Source organism: Hyperolius riggenbachi, chromosome 3, assembly GCF_040937935.1.
Source record: "Hyperolius riggenbachi isolate aHypRig1 chromosome 3, aHypRig1.pri, whole genome shotgun sequence".
In the NCBI taxonomy this organism is placed as follows: Eukaryota; Metazoa; Chordata; class Amphibia; order Anura; family Hyperoliidae; genus Hyperolius; species Hyperolius riggenbachi.
Window position 1 is genome coordinate 471,738,792 of NC_090648.1, and position 24,388 is coordinate 471,763,179.

General features: G+C 46.7%; 1 protein-coding gene across 7 annotated transcripts in view; it reads left to right on the forward strand.

The window, feature by feature from the left end:
* Positions 1–22,216, forward strand: part of SLCO1C1 (solute carrier organic anion transporter family member 1C1) — a 92,681-nt gene extending 70,465 nt beyond the window's left edge. For all 7 annotated transcript variants that reach the window (XM_068278019.1, XM_068278020.1, XM_068278023.1 and 4 more), the window contains 3 exons: positions 24–88; positions 4,264–4,381; positions 21,471–22,216. In XM_068278019.1, coding sequence (XP_068134120.1) covers positions 24–88; positions 4,264–4,381; positions 21,471–21,681 — 394 coding nt within the window. In that variant the 3' untranslated portion in view covers positions 21,682–22,216. The remainder of the gene's footprint in view (positions 1–23; positions 89–4,263; positions 4,382–21,470) is intronic.
* The last annotated feature ends 2,172 nt before the right edge of the window (positions 22,217–24,388 follow it).

Consider the following 24,388-nt stretch of genomic DNA (forward strand, 5'->3'; position numbering starts at 1 on the left):
CATGAACCTTTCTTTCTTTTCAGATGCATAAAGCCTGAACTTAAGCCGTTTGCTCTGGGAATTTACACCATGGCTGTCCGAGTTTTGGGTAAGTCATTAGAGAGGCTGCTTTACACTCGTGAAACTCTGACTATTCTACGAGGAGGGGGAAAGGGAAGGAGGGCTGTGCGCAAACATTGCTGTTTGCGCACAGCACAGAAACATTGATGTTTACTAGAAGAAAAAAAAACAGAATAACTTCAGCCAGGATTCACACGCTGGTCTTCTATGTCAGAGACAGTGCCCACTGTCCAGCCAGTGAGCTGAAGCGAGCACCTATTCAGCAAGGAGTCTTTGGGCAAGACTCCCTCATACTGCAGGGTGGCTCACTGAGTGAACCTTTGGTGGCTTCAGCTCTCAGTTGCTTTGAGGGCCCATACTCACTCTGGTGCTTTGCGCCGTCGATTTGCGTTTTGGTTATCGCCAGCGATAAGCAAATCGCTGCTGCACATGTATTCCTATGGGATTACTCTCACTGCAGAGATTGCGGCACATTTGCGATTATCACCGATCGCGAACGCGATGCATGCAGCGTTTTCATGCAGCAATTGTGTCACACAATTTTCATTCACTGGAATGAGAATCACAAAACGCAATCACTTAAAAATCGTCCAATAGCGCAACACAAAATCGCAATCGTTAGGGGACTGTGAACGGGGCCTGAGTCTAACAAGATAAAAGCATTATAGATGAGATCCTCATGTACAGTACTGAAGATACTGCAACAGTGACACCTACAGGCTAAAGGTAGAACAGGAGATATTGGCAGCGCTTCCAAATACAGGGGAGCAGGAAAAAAGGGCGCCGGCTGAGGGTGGACAAAAAGGGCGCCGCCGTAGACTTTAATGCAATTATCGTTAATACGGTGAAAAAAGCAATACAAAAGGGCGCCGATTATAACATTATAGTTTTTGAGGTAGTTATTGTTTTAGAAGTTTATAACGGTATAGTTTTTGTCATATTATTTTGTTAATAAGCACAGATTTTACGTTTTCAAAGGTAATTATTATTATTATTATTATTTATTGTATTTATAAAGCGCCAACATATTACGCAGCGCTGGACAATAAATATATACAATGATACAAGGATGACATACATAGGGTTATACACATAGAACAAAGTTATACATGCAAATTGTACAAAATACATGATGATGCAATATGGGCTGGTTAGGTAGGCCCAGTAATACAAGTACAGGCTGTCATAGGACAGGAGCACATGATCCTGTAGATTACACTAGGGAGTGGAGGACCCTGCCAGAGGCTTACAATCTAAAGGGAGGGGTGGAAACACTAGGGGTTAAATATTCCTTAGAGAGTTACTGTGTGGTAGGAGGTGGGTAGGCCATCATAAAGAGGTGGGTTTTGAGGGCTTGCTTGAATGTGTTGAAAGAGGGAGCAAGTCTGATGGGTGGTGGAAGGGCATGCCAGAGGGTGGGGGCAGCTCTTGAGAAATCCTGCAGGCGGGCATGGGAGTGTGAAATGCGTGGGGTGGTGAGGCGAAGGTCGTTGGAGGAACGGAGGGGGCGACCTGGTGTATACTTGTGAACAAGCTCCGAGATGTAGGTAGGGCAGGTTTTGTGCACAGATTTATACGCCAGGCATAGAATCTTGAAACTTATCCTGAAACGGAAAGAGGGAGCCAGTGCAGGGATTCACAAAGGGGAGATGTGGATGCAGAGCGGTGCGAAGAATGGATGAGTCTTGCAGCCGCGTTCATCACTGATTGAAGGGGGGCAGTGCGTTTCAGGGGAGGCCAGAAAGGAGGGAATTACAGTTATCAAGGCGGGAGATGATGAGGGCATGGATGAGCAGTTTGGTCGTGTCCGGGGATTAAGAAGGGGCGGATCTTGGAGATATTACGGAGGTGGAAATTGCAGGCTCTGGTGATGTTTTGGATGTGTGGGATGAAGGAGAGGTCAGAGTCCAAGGTGACACCTAGTGTTGGGCGAACACCTGGATGTTCGGGTTCGGGCAGAACAGGCCGAACATGGGCCAGATGTTCGGCATGTTCGGCCCGAACCCGGAAGTCAATGGGACCCCCGAACATGCCCATTTTGGGGGCCCTATGGGGTCGCAGGCATAAGGGGGGAGCATGCCCCGATCGCGGGTGGGGGGGTCGGAAATTCCCCCCACCCCCTCCGCTAGCGCTCCCCCATCTGCCCGCTTCCCCATAAAAAAAGTTTAATGCAAGTTAAATAGTACCGGTGGCTGGCAGTGGAGTGAGGAGGAGGAGTCCGAGTAGGAGAGTGACGCGTTGAGGCCGGGCAGCGGGCGGTTCAGCGGTAGTACCCTTTCTCTGACCTCACGTCCTCTGCATACGAGGGTACGCGTCACGCGTACCCTCGTATGCGTCATCACGTAGAGGACGTGAGGTCAGAGAAAGGGCGGAAGTACCACAAGGGTACTACCGCTGAACCGCCCGCTGCCCGGCCTCAACGCGTCACTCTCCTACTCGGACTCCTCCTCCTCACTCCACTGCCAGCCACCGGTACTATTTAAGTTGCATTAAACTTTTTTTATTGGTAAGCGGGCAGAGGGGGGAGCGCTAGCGGAGGGGGTGGGGGGAATTTCCGACCCCCCCCCCCCCGCGATCGGGGCATGCTCCCCCCTTATGCCTGCGACCCCATAGGGGGGCCGTATCCGGCCGAACAGGGCCCTGTTCGGCCGGCCATTGAGCAGTTCGGGCGAACCCGAACAGTTTGGCCGAACACCATCCGAACAGGGTGATGTTCTGCAGAACCCGAACAGTGGCGAACACTGTTCGCCCAACACTAGTGACACCCAGACAGCGGACCTGGGAGGTAGGGACAATGGTTGTGTTGTCGATTGTGAGGTGGAAATCTGGGATGGGTGCAGCAGCATGTGGTGGAAAGATCAGGAGCTCAGTTTTGTCTGGGTTAAGCTTTAGGAACCTAGCTGACATCCAGGAGGAAATTGCTGAGAGACACGAGGAGACCTTATATTTTCAAAGGTAATATCGTTAATATATCTAAAAGGGTGTTTCTGCAGAGGGAGTGGTTAGTGTTAGACAACACCAATGGGGGTGGTTAGGGTTAGGCACCACCTAGGCGACTGTTAGTTTTAGGCAACACCAGGGGGGTGGTTAGAGTTAGGCACCACAAGGGGTGTGGTTAGGGTTAGGCACCACTGGGGGGTTAGGGTTAGGCACCACCGGGGGGGGGGGGGGGGCTTAGTGTTGGGCGCCACTAGGAAAGTGGTTAGTTTTAGGCACCACCAGGGGAAGGTTCTGTGTGGGGGTAGGGTTGGGTTAAGCAGTATTGATGAACAACGTTACGACATTTAATATTTATTCGTTATTATTTCTCGTTTATTTTTGCAACAGTAAATATTGTTAATAAAGCTTGACAACGATGATTCTCGTTAGCAAATTTCGTTAATATCTGGCGCGAAATTAGATAATAACCCGAGCCCTTTTTTCACGGTGCCCTTTTTTCATGCACGCAAATGCAGGCTGCAGCCAAGTTGACCAGCTGCATAGACGTGCAGATGCCAAAACACGGGTAGATTATACAAGTTGCATTGAAAACAGATGCAGTAAAGGAGAATGTTAGCTTCGTGTAGCCACGCACAACAGGCACTGGTGTTTATGGCTGAAAATAGAAGGACTCAGACTGGAGAGAGTGCGCTGGGCAGACAGGTTAGTGGTGAGTGTGCTCTATTGCTGAGAGTACGCTGCAGGGACCCTGGGGGAGCACTAACAGCTGGGTAGAAGTTTGAGGGGCATGTCACTGGCTATGGGTCCCTATGCAATTGCCTACCCCCGCATGTCATCCCTGCTGCCCCCTCTGAAGTGAGACCTTCTGTTTGGCCCAACCAATAATTTTGATCGATTTCAGATGGAAATTTATCAAAATTACAATTGGGCAGCAATGTAGGGCCGTGCCGTCCAAGTTTCTGAACGTGGAGGGCCAAGCTCCCGGGAGCCTTGGTCTGGAGGAGGTGGAGCTAAACAAAAAGAAAGAGGTGGGCCTGGCAAATAGGCTACAGAAAGAACTCTTGTGGGCCGCCATTTAGACAGCACTAACGTAAGGCATCGATCTCCAACAGATTTGTTCACAGTGATGGAGCCTGCTGGGGAAAACCGATTAGTGTATGGGCACCTTTAGCACTACTAGTACTGAGCAATTACCATGTGTTGAGAAGGCAAAATATTGCGCTCTAGAGCAAGAATTCATACTCATGTGTTTGTCTCCCACAGCTGGGGTCCCGGCCCCTGTGTACCTGGGAGCTCTGATTGACAGTGTGTGTCTGAAGTGGGGGACCCATAGCTGCAGGGGGAGGGGCTCCTGCCGCCTTTACAACACAGACCGCTTCCGGTAGGTATCTATTGTAAATGACTCCTCCCACGCACAAACTGAAACAGGAGTTTGCTAACGGTACTGTTGGTAATGGTGATTAAAGTGGACCTGAACTCTTGCACAGAACAGAAGGATAGAGAGAAATCCACCTTGAATATATTTAGAGAGTTTAGCCTGTCTAATTATCCTTCATCTGTGACTAATCACAAGTGTAATTTCATCTCTCAGCTGTATCAGGATTCTCAGCAGTCCTCGGCAAAGCAGCTAATTGGTAAACACAGGATGTTAACCCTATGGGCTCGATTCACTAAAGCGTGCTTACACTTAGCCTGACAGTCAGAGCTTGGACAAGGTCCTCCAGCACCCAAGGCGTAGACACCAAAAGGCGCCCCTCCATCACCCCCACCACAGTCTTTACACTCTGGTTTCTATTAGACTAATAGACCCCAAACACCTTAATCTCTTGTTATCTGGCTTGCAGTCACTGCCATGTATCCCCTTTTCTTATTTCTCTCTGCTTCAAACACATTAGGGGAATGATAGCTGAGTGAGTTGTGCGCCCCTCCTACACTGCGCCCTGAGGCTGGAGCCTCTCTCGCCTCTGCCTTGGCCCGGCCCTGATGACAGTGATAAGCCGCTTTGCACGTGATATCATGTGCTAAGTATCATCATCACGTAAAGTCACTGCAGATCACGTGAACGGAATGTAGATCATGAATTAGTACTGTATACGTGTGCTTACATTAACATGTGAGTTAATGTAATAAGTTTAACATGTGCCGCTTTATGTACAGTATACAGTAATAATTCATGATCTACGTGATAATGATACGTTGCACGTGATAATGATACTTAGCACGTGATTATACTTAGCACGTGATAATGATACTTAGCCCGTGATAATGATACTTAGCCCGTGATAATGATACTTAGCACTTGATAATGATACATAGCACATGATAATAATGATATGTTGCATGTGATAATGATACGTTGCACGTGATAATGATACTTAGCACTTGATAATGAAACGTTGCACGTGATAATGATACTTAGCCCGTGATAATGATACTTAGCCCGTGATAAGGATACTTAGCCCGTGATAAGGATACGTTGCACGTGCAAAGCCTTTGTGAATCAAGCCCCATGACTGCTTCTATGAAAGCAGGAAGTAGACACACTGCGAATTTATTATTATTATCAGCTGTAACAAAGAATTGTTTTTCTTTAAAGGTTATTATGCTGTTGAGTATATTTTAGAGCAGAGACGAAGTTCTGAGTTCAGGTCCACTTTAACCCTCAAAAACCGAATCCTTGTCATCCCTTACGCAGTGTCAGGAGCATTCTGGCTCTTATTTCCAGCCCAGCATGTCTTTTCCATACAGTTGATCATGTAAGCCAAATTGCCAATACAAACAAACCAAAACAGGGGAAACTGGTAACATTTTAGGTAACTTTTTTCAGCTCCCAGTAACAGCATACCAAATGTGAGCAGTTATAGGGATGTCATGCGTATCCTGTTTAGATTCTAGGACATGAATTTCACATCCTAATTAGTCCTCCTGCGCATTCCAGGATGTGAAATTCACGTCCTGCACTTTGAATTGCCGCTCTAGCTGTTCCCACGCGTGCTGCTTGTGTTCTTATTTGAATGAGAATGACTACTGCTAATAGCAGCACTCAATTATGTAAACAGAAAAAAAAGTTCAACAGTTAAAAAAAATAAAAAAAAGTGTTAAAGTGACAGTGTCACCATTAAACAATAATGTTTTCACTCTCTCTCCCCCCACGCAAAGCATTAACTCCTACCGAACTAATTACAGGTAGTCCCCAGTTAACGAACGAGATAGGGACTGTAGGTTTGTTCTTAAAAGACACCCGAAGTGATGTGTGACATGATGAGATAGACATGGGTATGTACAGTGCCAAGCACACAAATAACTAGACTGTGTTCCTTTTTTTCTTTCTCTGCCTGAAAGAGTTAAATATCAGGTATGTAAGTGGCTGACTCAGTAAGACCCTCACTGATAAGAAATTCCAACTATAAAACACTTTCCTAGCATAGATTTTAGCTCTGGCATACTTCAATGAATGTGTCATTGAGCAAAAACAATAAAACAGTTAAAACTTAAAAAGTAGTTCTAAACGGGGGGGCGTGGCTGGCGCGCTAGGAAGATGGACGCTTCTTAGAGTTGCTCAGCGTGACCGACTGCCTTTGCCCTGTATAGCCGCCATCCCAACAGCCTAATTTGGCATTTCTTACCTTGCTCTGACATCGGCTCTGCTCCGTGCACATATGAGGCGATCTTCAAGAGGATCCAGAGAGTCTTCTCCCTCCACTCCGGTGGCATCCACTCGGAGGCGCCGAGGCCCGCCAAGCATGGCGTCTTCGGCCTCTTCCCTCTCAGATGCCACGATCACTTCTCACCTGCGCTCTAAGACTGGCAAGTCGGGGAACTCTACACCGCGCTCTTCTCGCTCAGCCGAGGCAGCCCTAGAATGGACACCCAAAGATGCCCTCATGCTGGATAAATTCAAGGCACTTTTACATCGTGAGCTAGATACAGTAGCTCATAAAGTCGCAGCTCAGCTGAAGAGAGAGATCAGGGATCTAACGGCACGCATGGGAGAACTGGATGACAAAGTAGATAAAGTGAACACGGTGGTGGACACCCACGAGAAAGAGATGGGGGAGATGAAAGCGGAGCTAGCAGAGGCGAAATTACGTTTGGAGGACTCCGAGAACCGCTCCCGCCGCGGCAACCTTAGAATTCGCGGGCTTCCAGAGTCCATTTTGGATCTCACCTCCACCACTACAGCCCTGCTGCAAGAACTGGTCCCTTCTCTACCAATCGACCGCCTAGAATTTGATAGAATTCATAGAGCTCTGGGACCGCAGAAGCCAGGAGGTCCTCCTCGGGATATTCTAATTAAATTTACTTTTTACCGTACCAAAGAAACAATACTGCAAGCAGCGCGGGAAAAGGAGCCGCTCACCTTCCAGGACAATTCATATCAGATATACGCGGACCTTGCTCCGGCCACTATTCAGAAGAGGAAGGACATGAAGCCCTTTACATCGGCCCTCCGTTCCCGCAATATTAAGTACAAATGGGGATTTCCCTTCAAATTGATTTTCACTTACTCCGGGAAGACTTATGCGGTACCTTCTCCAGAGGATGCTAAACAGCTCTTCGAGCAGCTTCGTCTCCTCCTCCCGGCTGACAACAACTCCAGGTCCCCATCAAGGCGCCTTTCCCAGAAGTCACCATCACTTCATGATGTCCAGCGTCAGAGCCCCGGAGCCCGAAGCTCACCTAAATCTGCCACAGGCTCCCAGGAGAGAGCCTCTCCCCACCGGGATGATCTACGGCCAGACTGATCTACTTTCCGCATCTGTGCTTCCCACCCAGGCTCCCTGCCTTGTCTTTAGAGATTACCTCTGCATCTAAATCACTCGGATCTTATCATCTGCCTAGACGGTTGGGTAAGACTATGGCCCTGATTCACAAAGCGGTGATAACTCAGTTATCACGCCTAAAAGACTTTAGGCGTGATAAGCCGTGCAAAGCTGAGTTATCACCGATTTGTGCTGCTCTTCGCGCGAAGCTCCCGCGTGCAAAGTCCCATAGGGCTCAATGGACGCTGCGCGCGAAGCATGGTACACTGCGCGCGCAGCGCGGTGCGCTACGCGCGCAAAACTTTGCGCGCGGGAGATCGCGCGAGTTTCTTCTTATCACGCCTAAACTGAGTTTAGGCGTGATAAAGGGCTTTTCACAGGCGTGCAAACACTTTGCACCGCTTTGTGAATCAAGCCCAATAACTCTCTTTATCCCTTGGCTACTTTTACTTTTGTACATCAAAAGAATGGAGCTAACAGAAGTACTCCCCTGCCTGGCTTGAAAGCCGTCGCTTATGAAACACTAGAGCATTTCTCCTCATGCGTTTCCTTGGAGTGTTACTTTGAGTGCTTTTTACTTTTTACTCTTTCTTTATTTTCTTTTTATTCTTTGGTCGCCAACCGCTGGAACTGGACTACTGTTGTTTTAGACCAGAAAACGCTGTAGGGTTAATTTACCCCCCACCCTCTCCTTCCCTCCCCCTGCACCCATCCCAGACCTGTTCATACCCCAAGGTATCTATATGGAGCCTTCTACCACTGTGCACCCCTTCACCTCTTCCCCTTATCCTTCCCAGACACCCATTATAATATAGTAGACCTAATCCAAGGGTCTTGTTTGAGGGCTCGTTTCCACTATCGCGAATCTGCATGCGTCCAACGCATGCAGATTCGCACATGTAATGCAAGTGAATGGACCTGTTTCCACTGTAGCGTTTGCGTGGTGCGTCTTTATGAGCGGTGAAAAAACGCACAAAAGAGCCAACGAATTCGCCTGCTAGTGGAATGCATGCGAATCGCCGCTAATGTATTTAATAGGGAAATCGCATGCGTTTTTTTACGCGTTATTTTACGCGATTACGCATGCGATTCCGTATAGGAACCAATGTAAATTAACACAGGCAGTGACATGGTTAAAAACGCACATAGCCTAACCTATGCGAAATCGCATGCGTAATCGCGTAAAATAACGCGTAAAAAAACGCACCTGCATGCGATTTCTTCTGCGGTGGAATCCAGGCGATTCCGCACCGCTACAGTGGAAACGAGCCCTAAAACTCGTTCATGTTCTGCCTTACTGTTATGCAAGAAAAGGTTTGTTTGTTTGTTTTTATATATATATTTATATATACGTTATACGCTCGTGATGTTTACTTTTTGCTTTACAAAATGACTCATCCTTTCTGAGCTGTGTGCCCTTTGGTCGTAAGGCAGCTGCTTTGTTACCCTCCCCATCGACATATTTTAGAAGATATACATAGCAGTTCTGCTTCACAGCCCTCCGTTAATTTAAGCAGCTTGCTTGCTTCCACTAGATGGTGATGTTGTGCCATCTCTGTCACATTAGCTCTATGGCAGCTACGTTACTAGGAGATGGTATCTTGTGAGTGTAATTCTCTCCTATCCCCAGGAGCTCCTATAGGCCATTGCGACCGGGGGGCAGCCGGCTCTTTATCTGCACGTAATTTTATTGCGTCACTTTACTGAGAGGGACCCCTCCTAACATTACGGGCATATGGTGCGACTATGTAATGCACCGATATAACAAGAGCGATTACTTTAATCTTATCATAATGTTACAATCATCTAATCATTCGCTGCATTACCCATATGCTTTTCCCAAATGTATGTACCCTTAAACCCTGGTCATCTGCCCACCGGTCACGTATACAGCTCACATACCCACTGGTACATAGATCAACACTTCTCTATAAATATAGATTGTCCTTTATACGGGAATACAACATGTGATTAATTTACTATGCTGTTACTAGCTCTTCATATGTCTGAACGTAAGCTACCTATGGGCAAGATGTGTTGGTGTTACCTATGCTCTAGGCACCATTCACTATCTCTGTTTACGTGACTCTACTACTGTTCCCTCACACCCGCCCTCCCCCTTACCTTCCCCCTAAGCCTGGCCAACATCTGCTTATGCCCCAGGATCACCAGGTGTGCTCCCTTGTCACCCAGCATTCCTTTCCCCTGTCCCCGACTTCCCTGAACCCTCCCACGGTTTACATAAGGGCAATGACATAATGTGTGGTCAATTTTAATATGCTGTTACCAGTCCTTAAAGGGGTTCTTTCGCGAAAAAAGTAGGCAGTTAAAAAATGTGACAGATGACAGGTTTTGGGCCAGTCCATCTTTTTAAGGGGGATTCTCAGGGCTTTCTTTGTTTTCAACAGCATTTCCTGAACAGCAGTTTAACTGCCAAAATAGCAAGATACCAGCCGGCCTCCCTAATCACTTGCACACTATTATGTCAGTTAGATTTTGCAACTGTTGTTCAGGAAATGCTGTTGAAAACAAAGAAAGCCCTGAGAATCCCCTTTAAAAAGATGGACTGACCCAAAACCTGTCATCTGTCACATTTTTTAACTGCCTACTTTTTTCGTGAAAGAACCCCTTTAATATGTTTAAACGTGAGCTACCTGTGTGCTAGATATGTTGTTGTCACCTATGCATTAGACACCATCCACTGTCTCTATAATTATGTGGCTTTGCTAATGCTCCCCGATACCCTCCCTCCCTCTCACCCCCTCCCTTATGCCTGTCCAATATCTGCTTATACCCCAGGGTCACCATGTGTGCCCCTCCGTCACTGAGCACTCCTCTCCCTCTTCCCTTGGCTTCCCAATATATTCTCATGTTATGCACGATGATATCATTATAACATGTGGTTAATTTATTACACTACTATTAGTTTCTAGCCAGCCCAGCAGAAATTACCTACATTCTCGTTTGGTCCTCACTTCCCATAACAAAACCTTCTCTGAGCATACCCACTTTCGTGCTGGCTAATGGAGAAAGGCTATATAATAACCCTAAACCTATTGGAAATTTCTGACCATTAAACACCTCCTTCTTACCTCCCCCCCCTCCCCTTTTTTTTTTCTCTTTCTTTATTCCTCTCCCCTCTCCTTTCCCTTTTTCCCTTTCGATTATAGCCGTTGGGACCCCCCAGTCACTTCAGATCCTCACTTAGCCAGCAGGGCAGTCGGTCTACACATGCTCTCCCTATGTATCAGTTAGAGCTTGCCTCCATCTGGTACTCTGCTCTTCTTGAGCTTATCCTGCTACTGACCTACCTTAGGTCAACCTCTCTAATATCTGCTCTCACCCTCTTTACTCTTTTCTTCTCTCTTCTTTGTTTTTCTCTTCTCTGGGCCTCCCGCCTCGTGGTCTCACATCTTTGGCTTTATCTCCATACTGAGCCTCCATGACTTCTGATACTTTTAAAAATTTTTCACACAATGTCCAGGGTTTTGGCTCCCCCAACAAACGCTCTAAAGCATTTTCATACTACAAAACATGTCAAGCGGACGTAGTCTGCCTACAAGAAACCAGATTAGACCAGTCATCCTGTCCCAGATATCTAAACCGCCACTTCCCCATAGCCTATTTTGCTTGTGCCCGTACTAAAGTTCGGGGCGTCATCATTGCCTTTAGGAAAAACTTCCCGTTCATTTGCACAAAACAAATCGCTGACCCTACGGGCCGATACCTCATTTTAATTGGTTCAATATATGACAGAGAAATTACTCTCGCCTCTTACTACGCACCTAACGCACACCAGTCCAACTTCTACTCTCACTTCCTCCAAGTCCTAACGCAGCACGGAGCTGGTCAGATAATAATTGCGGGCGACACTAATGTCACCCTTAACCCAAGAATAGATAGACAAAAAAATACTGCCCCTAACCCCTCTCCTGAAGCCACTGATCTCGAGGGTATCAAAATCAAAGCAATGCTTGACAAACATGGCTATGTAGATACATGGAGAGAACTTCACCCTACCACTAAGGACTTTACCTTTTACTCAAACGCCCACGACAGCTTTAGTCGCATTGACCATATATTTATTCAGCAGAAATACCTACATCTTGTCCCAGCCGCCAAAATACACTCCACCACCTGGTCTGACCATTCCCCAATCTCAATCTGTTGCTCACTATCGCTCCCACTTAAAAGAGAATTTCTCTGGCATTTGAATGACTCCATGCTTTCCAGAGAGGAAATACTTAACCAATTAAAAGACAAAGTTACAGAGTATTTTGCTGAGAACACAGGCTCCGTATCTTCTTCATTGACCTTGTGGGAAGCTCATAAAGCTACCATTCGAGGTTTTCTGATTGGCATGGCAAGCTCACTTAAACGCCAACGCATCCAAAAGATCGCAGACCTAACTAGTACATTTGAAGCGGCTGAACACACCTGGAAACAGCGACCTACCCGGATCAATAGAATCATTAAAGACCGACTCCGCACCGAACTAGACATGCTTCTAATGGATAAAGTAGAACAACAACTGCGTTGGAGGAGGCAATTATATTATTATAATGCCAATAAGCCCTTGGCTCTTTTAGCCAAGTGTCTAAAAAATAGGCCTCTCCACTCTACTACCCTGAAAGTGCGCGACTTTTCTGGTCAGGCAACCGCCAATCCTCGCAAAATAGTGGACATCTTTGCCACATTCCTCACAGACTTATACACCAACGCTACTACTGCTTCAGACAAAGCCATCCATGACTTTTTAGACCAAGTATGCCTACCTAAACTTGCCCAAGACACTGCGACTAGCCTTAGTGCACCTATCACCTCTTTAGAAGTCCTTTCCGCCATAAAAACCCTTAAGATCAATAAAACACCAGGTCCAGATGGCTTCACAGCACAATATTACAAAAAAATTAGCAAACTCATTAGCCCCAACCTTAGCCGACTGCTTTAACGAATTACGAGAAGGCAAACTTCCCCCTAGCTCCCTGCTATCTGCTCATATCTCTATGATCCCCAAAATTGAACAAGACTGTCATGCTCCTCACCAGTTTCGCCCTATTTCCCTCATTAATGTCGATCTTAAGCTACTAGGGAAAATATTAGCTTCGCGTTTAAATAGAGTTCTGCCAGATCTCATTCACCGTGATCAGGTAGGTTTTGTTCCAGGCCGCCAAGCGGAAGACAACACTAGACGTGCAATCCTCCTGTCCCATTACCTGCACTCCCATAAAATCCCAAGTGTAGCCCTGTCCCTAGACATCTTTAAGGCCTTCGATACCCTCTCATGGGACTACCTCAAACATACTTTAAGCAAATGGGGGCTAGACCCCTACTTCCTGAATTGGGTTGGAGGACTGTATTCCACTCCCACAGCTTCAGTGAGATTCTCAGGCCACACCTCACAACCTTTTTCAATAAAGAGAGGCACACGTTAGGGCTGCCCCCTTTCCCCTCTACTTTTCATCTTAGCTCTGGAGCCACTTGCCTGTTTATTACGGGACAACATTAATATTAAAGGGGTAGATAGAGCCGGTTTTGCCCACAAATTATTAATGTTCGCGGATGACACCTTGTTGTATCTCACACAACCTCACATCTCCATCCCAAACGCCCTCAAAGCCCTCGAACAATTTGCCCAGGTCTCTGGGTTAAAAATTAACATGGCAAAATCTAAAGCCCTAGGTATCGCCCTAACACCACATCTTACCACTCAACTTCAGGAATTTTGCCCCTTTCAGTGGGTTCAATCTATACCCTACCTTGGAGTTACATTAACCCCCAACTATGACTCCCTTTTCACGGCTAACTATCCGCCATTACTTAAATCCCTATCTGCACTAACGGACAGATGGTCTTCGCTCCCACTCTCCTGGCTAGGGAAGATCAATTCAATTAAGATGACATTTTTACCTAAGCTCCTCTATTACTTCCGAACCCTTCCTGTCAAAGTGCCCCCCCACTACCTGCGCACTTTTCAACATAGAATACAATCGTTCATTTGGGGTCGTAAGCACCCTAGAGTCAATAAATCTACCCTTTTCGCCCACAAACTAGACGGTGGCCTAGGAGTCCCTCAGGTTAGCTCTTATTACCGAGCAGCGACTATCACTCAGCTAACACGGGTGTTTCAAACCCGTGACACTCCTCTCTGGGTGTTTCTCGAAATGCCAGACAGTGCTCCTCTGCTCCCAAGCACCCTTCTTTGGTTACCCCAAAAGTTGCGGCCCCCCACCCTCAGCCCCCCCATGCTCCATAGCCTCCAAGTTTGGGACTCAGTCCGATACTCTTCTCATCTTCTATCCCCCCACCTTCCCATGCTACCTTTAGTTAACAACCCACTTTTCCTTCCAGGGAATGAAAATCCGTCAGCCTTTAGATGGCGGGTTGACAATGGTCTTACTAAAGTAATGCACTTTCTTACCCCCAGGGGGGTGTACAGTTGGCCAGCCCTACAAGAAAACTTTCAAGTCCCGCCGAGAGAATATTTTCGCTTTCTGCAGATAAAGCATTGGGTGCAGTCTCTCATCCAGAATAGGGATCCCCTTATGATACCACCCCATATGAAAACATATGCCTTCACCGTCCCAACTCTAAAGGGCTGATCTCTACAATTTACGCCCTTCTGACCCGCCCAGAGCGACCACTAACCCATGCCTACACTATCAGATGGGAATCGGATCTGTCAGGCACGAGAGACAGAGAGGACTGGCTAAATATATGGAGCAGGATTTCCTGCTGCTCAACGAATCTACATACAGTAGAAGCGGCCTACAAGGTTATGACCCGCTGGTACCTTTTCCCGGCAAGAATAGCTAAGGTGTTTCCTTCTGCCAGTCCTTTCTGCTTCCGCGGCTGCAGGTCACATGGAGACATGCTACATATTTGGTGGACCTGTCCCAGACTCACTAGGTTTTGGTGCCAAGTTTATAGGCTACTCTCATCCCTCTTCCATGTCACTATCCCCAAAAACCCATGGCAAGCTCTCCTGCATGAAAAAATAGAGCTACTCAACTCATCTCAGAACAAACTAGCCTCATTTGTTTTCTCGGCAGCTACCATGACAATTGCCAGCAACTGGAAAAAACCTTCTGTTAACATTGGTGAGGTAAAATCAAGAATCAACTCCTTTATGATCAACGAGAAATTGACCGGTATCTTGAGGGATACCCATAGAAAATTTGAGAAGATTTGGGACCCCTGGATCCAATTAGAACATCCTCTCATGGAGAGCTCCTTGATCACGAGGCTATGAGTCGGGATGGCCCTCCTCCTCTTCTTCCTCTCTCTCTCTTTTTTCCTTCTTTCCTTCATTCTCTCTCTTCTGGTTCTTTCTTCCTCGTTTGAACTCCCCAGTTGAGCTCATCATAGCGACCTCTTGGTTGTTCGTCTATCGCTGGACGACGGGTACCGGAGATCACAGTCTTCCCCAGCCTCAGGCTGGGACTACCCTCCCCTTACTCATATGCATGCCCCAGATAGTTGGACGTGATCCTCTGGGGCACACCTTTATAAAGCTTTCTACTGTGCATGTCCCCTTTGTTTACATTGTGATTATGTTATCATCCGTTTTATTGTAGGATAACTGTCCAATGTTACGTTGACTGTTATGTTATTATTTGGCTCTGTTGTTAGCCTTAATGTATTCTTTTCTTTTTTGAAAACTGAAAACTTAATAAAATCTTTGAAAACAAAAAAAAAAAAGTAGTTCTAAACATAAAATAAAACTGTGGAATATCTTAAAAAGTCATTTTTAGTAGAAGGAAGATAGATACAATCGTTTATTTCATTAGTTTATTTTCACTTTAAAATCGATTTTCTCAAAAACTAGTCCAAGTCCAATTTCAATTTTTTTTTTTTACTTGTTCCCATGGAAACACAGAATACGTTTGTATCGGTGGGTCATTTGTAAGTCGGGCGTTCGTAAGTCGGGGGCAACCTGTACTGCATTTTTTGGACTATAAGACTCACTCTTTCTCCCCCAAAAGTGTGTGTGGGGGAGGGGGTGGAGTCACTGCGTCTTATAGTACAAATGCAGAGAGTTCCTAACTTGTGAACGCCTGACTGTGCCAATACGAACCTCCAACCTGCCACAATGTTGCGGACTCCATGTACTGTGCCTCCATGCAGAGGAGGACACAGGGGGACAAACGGAGGACACAGGGGGACACAAAGGGGCATAGAGGAGGACACAAGAGGGACACAAAGGGCATAGAGGAGGACACAGGAGGACACAAGGGAGTCAGAGGAGGACACAAGGAAACCCAAAAGGAACAAGGTGGCATGAAGTATAAAGGGGGCATAATCCACAAGATGCCTCTTCACCATGCATGCACCAGGGTTAGTATAGATCCCCCCCCCCCCCCCCACACCTGTTTTCTGTCCTCTAAACCTAGGTGCGTCTTATTGTCCGAAAAATACAGTAACCCCTTGTGTCACTTACACTTGGTCTTAAGATTAGTGGACACTTGTAATGGCTGCCACCCGTAGTGGATGGATGCAATTGCTAGGGCGACAGTTCTGAGTCCCAACACTGTACAGATACAACGCTAGGCTGTTGCCTAGCAATATATCTGTACAGCGCTGGGGTCCCCAAACTGTGCGCCATAGGTATTGGATCCAATCGCTACAAACACACAGGCTGTCGATAATGGTACTCCTCATTTCAAACTAGTGATGAAATATGGCATGTAGGGTTTTTTAATTTCACCCGGAATAAGATAAATAATATATTTTGTGGTGTTTTATAATTGTGGCGCTTACGCCTAATTCTTTCCCATAAAATGCCTATAATTTTAATAATTCACAAGAAAGTTTAGATTGTCCTAAAAAAAGTAATAAAAACTTTATTGCTGTATCATTGTGACACAGCTGATTTGCCAATCTTGAGGGGGTAGAATAGATGTATTAAGTGTTTTTTAACTCATTACAGGCATACTGTGCAGCAGTCACATTACACACATCACATAGCCATACCCCACAACTTTCTGAGATAAGAAAGAGGAACACTTAAAGAGGAACTCCAGTGAAAATATTGTAATAAAAAAGTGCTTCATTTTTACAATAATTATGTATAAATGATTTAGTCAGTGTTTGCCCATTGTAAAATCTTTTAAATCCCTGATTTACATTCTGACATTTATTACATGGTAACATTTTGACAGCTGGCAGGGGATGTAGCTGATGCATGCTTTTTTGGCAGTTGGAAACAGCTGTAAACAGCCATTTCCTACAATGCAACAAATTGGTCGTAGATTTTGCTGCTCCTAGAGGCAGTTCTAACGGCTGCAGCTCTGCCTCTCAGCACGTCTATCAGCGGCGCATTGCCGCCTCTCCCCCGCCCCTCTCAGTGAAGGAAGACTGAAAGGGGCGGGGGAGAGGCGGAGATACGCGCTGACAGATGCGCGTGGGGCAGGGCTGCGGCGGTTAGCCCTGCCTCAATCAGGAAGAGATCCCCGGCTGCACGGAGGGGATTTCGGGGGGTAAGGGATCCCCGTTTAGCCGCAGGATAGCGGCGTTTTAGCAGGGGCACACATGCTATGAGGTCTGAAGCGAGATTTATTCTCGCTTCAGAGTCTCTTTAAAAGTTATAGATTCCTCATGTAAAAGGGTGTATCAGCTACTGATTAGGATAAAGTTCAATTCTTGGCCCGAGTTTCTCTTTAAGTCATGCCCCTGCCACACCCCTAATAACGCCCCTGCCACACCCCTAATCCTGCCCCTGGCGCACCTCAAGTAATACCAACCATAGGTACATACTGTAAGTCCTGAAAAAGTGACAAATGAGGAAGAAAGAGGGACAGAGGGACTGGGTTCCCAAAGAGGGACTGCCCCTCCAAAAGACCGACAGATACGTAGGTAGATTTTGACAGGCTGAGGTAGGTGTTTAAAGGCATATACTGTATGTCCTTGATTGTAGCCTACCGTATATACTCGCATATAAGCCGACCCGCATATAAGCCGACCCCCCAACTTTTCCCTGAAAAACCAGGGGAAAATGATTGACCCCCATATAAGCCGGGGGTAGGAAATGCTGGCCGCCTTATTCCCCGAGTGTGTCCCAGTATAGCTAGTAAAGTGTCCAGTATGGGTAGGTAGTGCCCCAGTATAGCTAGTATAGTGCCCAGTATAGCTAGTATAGTGCTCAGTATAGCTAGTATAGTGCTCAGTATAGCTAGTATAGTGCTCAGTATAGCTAGTATAGTGCTCAGTATAGCTAGTAAAGTGCCCCAGTTTAGCTAGTATAGTGCCCAATACAGCTAGTATAGTGCTCAGTATAGCTAGTAAAGTGCCCCAGTTTAGCTAGTATAGTGCTCAGTATAGTGCTCAGTATAGCTAGTATAGTGCTCAGTATAGCTAGTATAGTTCTCAGTATAGCTAGTATAGTGCTCAGTATAGCTAGTATAGTGCCCCAGTTTAGCTAGTATAGTGCTCAGTATAGCTAGTATAGTGCTCAGTATAGCTAGTAAAGTGTCCCAGTATAGCTAGTATAGTGCTCAGTATAGCTGGTATAGTGCCCCAGTATAGCTAGTATAGTGCCCCAGTATAGCTAGTATAGTGCCCCAGTATAGCTAGTATAGTGCTCAGTATAGCTAGTATAGTGCCCCAGTTTAGCTAGTATAGTGCTCAATATAGCTAGTATAGTGCCCCAGTTTAGCTAGTATAGTGCTCAGTATAGCTAGTATAGTGCTCAGTATAGCTAGTATAGTGCCCCAGTTTAGCTAGTATAGTGCCCCAGTTTAGCTAGTATAGTGCTCAGTATAGCGCTCAGTATAGCTAGTATAGCGCCCCAGTTTAGCTAGTATAGCGTTCAGTAAAGCTAGTTAAGTGCCCCAGTTTAGCCAGTACAGTCCCCGCTCCCCATGGCCGCCGCCGCTATTACCTGGCTGCATCTTCTATTTCAGTCTCCGTTCTTGTAAACATTCAGAGCAGCGCGCCCGGCGCTGCTACTGTGACGAGCGGCGAGCCAGGAAAGAGCGGTTCCCATAGTAACAGGACGCTCTTTCCTGCCTCGTCACAGTAGCAGCGCCGGGCGCGCTGCTCTGAATGTTTACAAGAACGGAGACTGAAATAGAAGATGCGGACAGGTAATAGCAGCGGCGGCGGCCATGGGGGGAGCGGGGGACCAGCGGAGGGGGGGACCCGCGGACCACCATGACTCGCATACAAGCCGAACCCCCAACTTTTGGCCCCCTTTTTGGGGGTCAAAAATTCGGCTTGTATGCGAGTATATACGGTAATTATAGGTTTTACCAATGATGACCACACTCGTAACAATCATTTTTTATCTAATCCTGCATATATTTTAGGGCTACACATGACCTGCAAGCAAATCATCAAAAAATTATTGCGGTATTGCACATTCTTCCTCATAAAAGCCATCATTTTATTGCAACAATTTTAAAACGAAATTATGCCAGCATACAAAATCCACAGGAGGTACAGAGCACCTGCCTATGTGGTGCTTTGTCAAGACGCTGCACCTGTCGTGGATTTTTTTATGCTGGCATAACACTGTTTTAACCTCCCTGGCGGTAAGCCCGTGCTGAGCACGGGCTATGCCGCCGGGAGGCACCGCTCAGGCCCCGCTGGGCCGATTTGCATAATTTTTTTTTTGCTACACGCAGCTAGCACTTTGCTAGCTGCGTGTAGCATCTGATCGCCGCCGCTACCCGCCGATCCGCCGCAATTCCTCTCGCCGCGGCCGCCCCCCCCCCCCCCAGACCCCGTGCGCTGCCTGGCCAATCAGTGCCAGGCAGCGCTATGGGGCAGATCGGAGTCCCCTCTGACGTCATGACGTCGGTGACATCATCCCGCCCGTCGCCATGGCGACGGGGGAAGCCCTCCAGGAGATCCCGTTCTTTGAACGGGATCTCCTGATCTCCGATCGCCGGAGGCGATCGGAGGGGCTGGGGGGATGCCGCTGAGCAGCGGCTATCATGTAGCGAGACTTTGTCTCGCTACATGAAAAAAAAAAAAAAAAAATAAAAAAAAAAGATTTGCTGCCCCCTGGCGGATTTTTTGCAAACCGCCAGGGGGGTTAAAGAGGAACTTTAGCAAAAAGGGGAAAAAAATAAATCAATACATTGCAAAGTGAAAAGTAAAAAATAGAAGAGAGATCAAGAAATGATTGATATCCGTCATGTAATTTGTTCATACTGTCTGATCCGCAATCAGTCTGCACGTAATCATCTTTACTACTGGTAGACATGAAAAAAACAAAACCAGAAAGCACCAACTGCGATTATCTATAACCACAACCCCTAACAATGTAATAGGCTTTTTTATAGATATACAGTACATATACAGAGGGAGATACTAGTTGCTTGGCAGTTGGAAGCAGCTGTTATTTCCCACAATGCAACAAGGTTCACAGCCAGGAAACTGTCATGACCCCCTGCAGATTTTCAGAGCGGGTCCCCCCCCCCTCCCTGAGGGCCGTTCGGGGCCGTTTTGTGGGGGCTGGAGGGTTGGCAGCATGAGGGGAAAGCCGTGGCCACAGTTGGCGGGGAGAGGGGAAGTTCACCCCTCTCCCTCACCTTGGGGCTCTCCCCTCTGCGCTCCCCTCCAGCTTAAAGAAGTGTCCGTGGGCAGCACGAACAGCAGCGAGCAGCAAACAGATACATACCTTCTGTGCGCTCCAGCCAGTGCGTTCCTCACGCTAGCCTCTGACGCGACTTCCTGTTGTACTGGAAGTTGCGTCAGAGGCTAGCGAGAGGAACGCAGGCTGGAGTGCATGGAAGGTGTGTACAGTATCTGTTTGCTGCCGCCGCTGCTCGCCACTGCCCACGGACACACATTTAAGCTGGAGGGGAGCGCAGAGGGGAGAGCCCTGCCAACCCTCCAGCCCCCACAAAACGTCTCTGTGCGGGTGTAGGGGCTGCAGGCCCTATTGTTACGCCAGTGGTCCTGACATCACACTGTGGGAGGGGTTTCACAATATAAGCAATACAGACCCCCCCTTTCCCCCCCGATGATCTATTTGAGAAATGGTAAAGATTTTTCTTGGTAAAGTGGGATGAAGATCAATCCTTGGTTACAGTTCTTTGAAGAAGTTCCAATAAAATGATAGCTTTTTCATGAATGTGCGCTCCCGCAGTACCTTTTTGATGATACGCTTTCCATTCTTGAATTGGTGAGCAGCACCACAGCCATGATCTGCAAGATCTATAATTGTGTACTTTAACGTAATTAAGCATAAATCACAGTTTTACCAATATTATAAAGTGAACCTGAGATGAATGAAATCAAACGTTTTATACATACCTGGGGCTTCCTCCAGCCCCTTTCAGCCTTATCCGTCCCTTGCCACCATTCTCCGCCTCCTGTATTCACACACGGGAGCTGGGGCCTATTGTGCATGCGCAGCCTGGCCGCGTGCGTGTCCCTCTGTGCTCCTGTCGCTGAGAGCGTTTTGCATCTGTGTAGTACTACTGCGCAGGTGCAGAACACTTCCAGCCACAGAGCGCGACAGAGGAGTGCACGCAGTCACACTGCACCTGTGCTGACTGACCCCAATTGGCCAAAGTTATCGGGACAATAGAGGAGGATCCAGGAGGCGGAGGACAGCGGCGAGGGAGTGGTCAGGCTGAAGGGGCTGGAGGAATCCCTAGATATGTATTAAACTTTTGCACTTAATCATCTCAGGTAAGGCTGATAGGGTGTGGCTATTATTTATCACAGACATCATTGTGTCATTCTCTCCTCCAGGACCATCTATCTGGGGATTACAGTGGCACTTGGCGTTTGCTTCATCTTCTTCTGCGCAGCGATTGTCTTCATGCTGAGAAAACGATGCCATTCAGGAGAAAGCCACACCTCCTGTATGGAGTGTAAGGGCTTAACCTCATCCTCTAAGCTAGGGGGAAACACCCATCTCTTACAGAATACATACTGGTCACAGAAGGAAACCCGCCTGTAACGCCTTATCCACAGAACTGCAAGACCAGGACTTTTGTAAATAAGATGCCTAAATAATATTTATGTGACAGTCTTCCCGAAACTGCCTTGTTAACAATAAAAATAAAGAGAGCAAAATGGAAAAATCACCAACTGCAACCCTTCGAAGAAGGCGTCAATGGCCGGTGTTCTACTGGAAGCGAAAGAGATATTACAGTCACGGCAGATGCTAGAAAGAAAAACATATCAGGAGGCATACACCATACATCCAATTTATGGCAGTGTGGCACTAACAAACCACACCTCTGAGGAACTCAGGCATGAACAAGCCACACCTCTGAGGAACCAAGAATACACCTTATAGAAAGACTATTCTATCTGGCAGAGGATTGCAACAGTCTGCATGTATGGAAGTACTTCCAGGTCTGGTTTAGACACGGTTTTCTATATGGTTTCAACAGAAGAAGAGTTTCAATTATTTATGCATGATGATTTTTCTGGGTGAAAAAGTTGCAGTTTTTGTACAATATAAACAGAAAATACTTGCTGTACCAAAACATTGGTCTTCCTCTCCTCCTCAGTGACCTCCTAATGCCTGTTCAGTCTCCTCCTTCCCTGCCAATGTTAAACCACACCTCCCTACTAAAGACTTACGTTCATAATAGACATGAGCATGTGACTAAAATGGGAGTAGTTTAGACTTACTAGGTACTACTAGGTTACTATGATTTTGTTTTCCTATTTTGCAACAACTTCTTTTCCCATGCATAATTAATTGAAAATGTTCTATTAAAGGAACACTATTGCGAGAATTTTGAACATTTAAAATACATGAGTATTGGTTGAATATTTGTCCCATAGTAAACTATAAATTACTTTATTCCTATGTTCCTATCACGTATAGTTAGCAGTAGAAATGTGACAGATCTGGCAGATTTTGAAGTAATACATCTTATGAGGGATTCTCAGGATATCCTTAAAGAGAACCCGAGGTGGGATTTAATTATGTTACTGGGGCACAGAGGCTGGTTGTGCACACTAAGACCAGCCTCGGTTGCCCCATGGTGTTCCTCCATGTCCCCCCTGCGCGCCGCTATACCCCCGCAGTGCTGGCGACACGCAGCGTGTCGCCAGCACAATGTTTACCTAAGCGCTGTCTGTCAGCGCCGCTCCCCCGCCTCCTCCGCATCGGTGCTACCCGCCCGTGTCCCTTGTCCCTTCCCTCCCGCTGATAGGTCTTCCTCTGTGCCCCAGTAACATAATTAAATCCCACCTCGGGGTCTCTTTAAAGGAAACCAGAGATGAACGCTTTGACACAAAATAAACATATCCCCTGATAGATTTTACAAAATAAATACTATATCTGGTATTTTCGCCACTCTGGTGTGCCGTTTTTTGTGTGTTTTTTTTTACTATAACTCCATGCAAAACACAGTTCATCAGAAAAGCATATTATTTAGTGGGCTGTGGGCAAAATGAAATCACCATTTCTAAAAACCTAGATAAAAAATAAATTACAAAAAAAAGTTTTTAAATATACGCTTACATTAGCAACTCCTCCCATCTCATCACAGCTCTCTGTGATGCTGCAAGTATACAGAAAAGGGAAAGCAGAGCCACAAGGGGGAAGACTTGAGTTTGAAAAGACATCAGAGAAGACAGACTCGTCTATAATGATTCCTGAGCAAAGCCAAACTGAATGCTCAGTCAGGGATTTTATCAGGGCTGATAAGAAGCAGGCTGAGCAGTGAATGATGAAGCAGAGAGCAGGGTAGGGGTTTTCTCTAATGTCCCCACTGATATACCCGTATATACTCGCATATAATCCGGCCCGCGTATAAGCCGAGGTACCCACTCTTCCCTTACAAACCAGGAAAAAGTGATTGACTCACATATAAGCCCCCTCCCAAGTATAGCCCACTCCACAGTAGCCATATGTTCCCCCCAGTACAAATCAGCCCCCCTCTCCATAGCCATATGTGCCAAAAGGATGATAGTTGTGTCTCAAGACACCACTAGATGGGGTCATAGATATGAGACATCAAATGCCACACAGGAAGAGTCCCTGATCATTGCACCACTAACACGTTGCTTGCACACTCTGCTCCACAAGCCAGGGGACACAGGTAGTCTTGAGCAGTGCACTCTGCACACCATGTTGCAGGGGATGGAGGGCACGGACACAGCAGGGAGCCAGCTGGCAAGAGCAGGATCACTAATAAACGATCATTACGCTCCTCTGCAAGTAACAAAACCTGCTCCCCCATCCGTTCTGCTCAACTGACTCGAATATAAGCCGAACGGGTAACTTTTCAATACATTTTTTGTGCTGAAAAATTAGGCTTATATGCGAGTATATACAGTATATGGTAAAATACATGAGGGTGCTTCGTCTCTAGTTCACTTATCAGAAGCACTCCCTTTATGGCAATGGCACACTCCACCTGCCAAGATTAGTGTGCACAAGAGAAAAATGGCTTTCCAGCACCATTGTAAAGGTCATTTCCAAAGAGTGCTTTTAAAAAGAAAAAAGAAAATACTAATAATCCCCCATGAAGAGATGGGCTAGTCTAACGTTCGGCAAATTTTTACTAGCTCCTGTAAGTGACAGCTACCTAGGAAAAAAGAAACCTTGTTCCCATTGCGTTCCACTCGCGTTAGCATTCGCGTTGGGCTTTTTTTTAACGCATTTTTTTTTTCGATTCCCGGCGCTTGGGTGGGCATTGCAT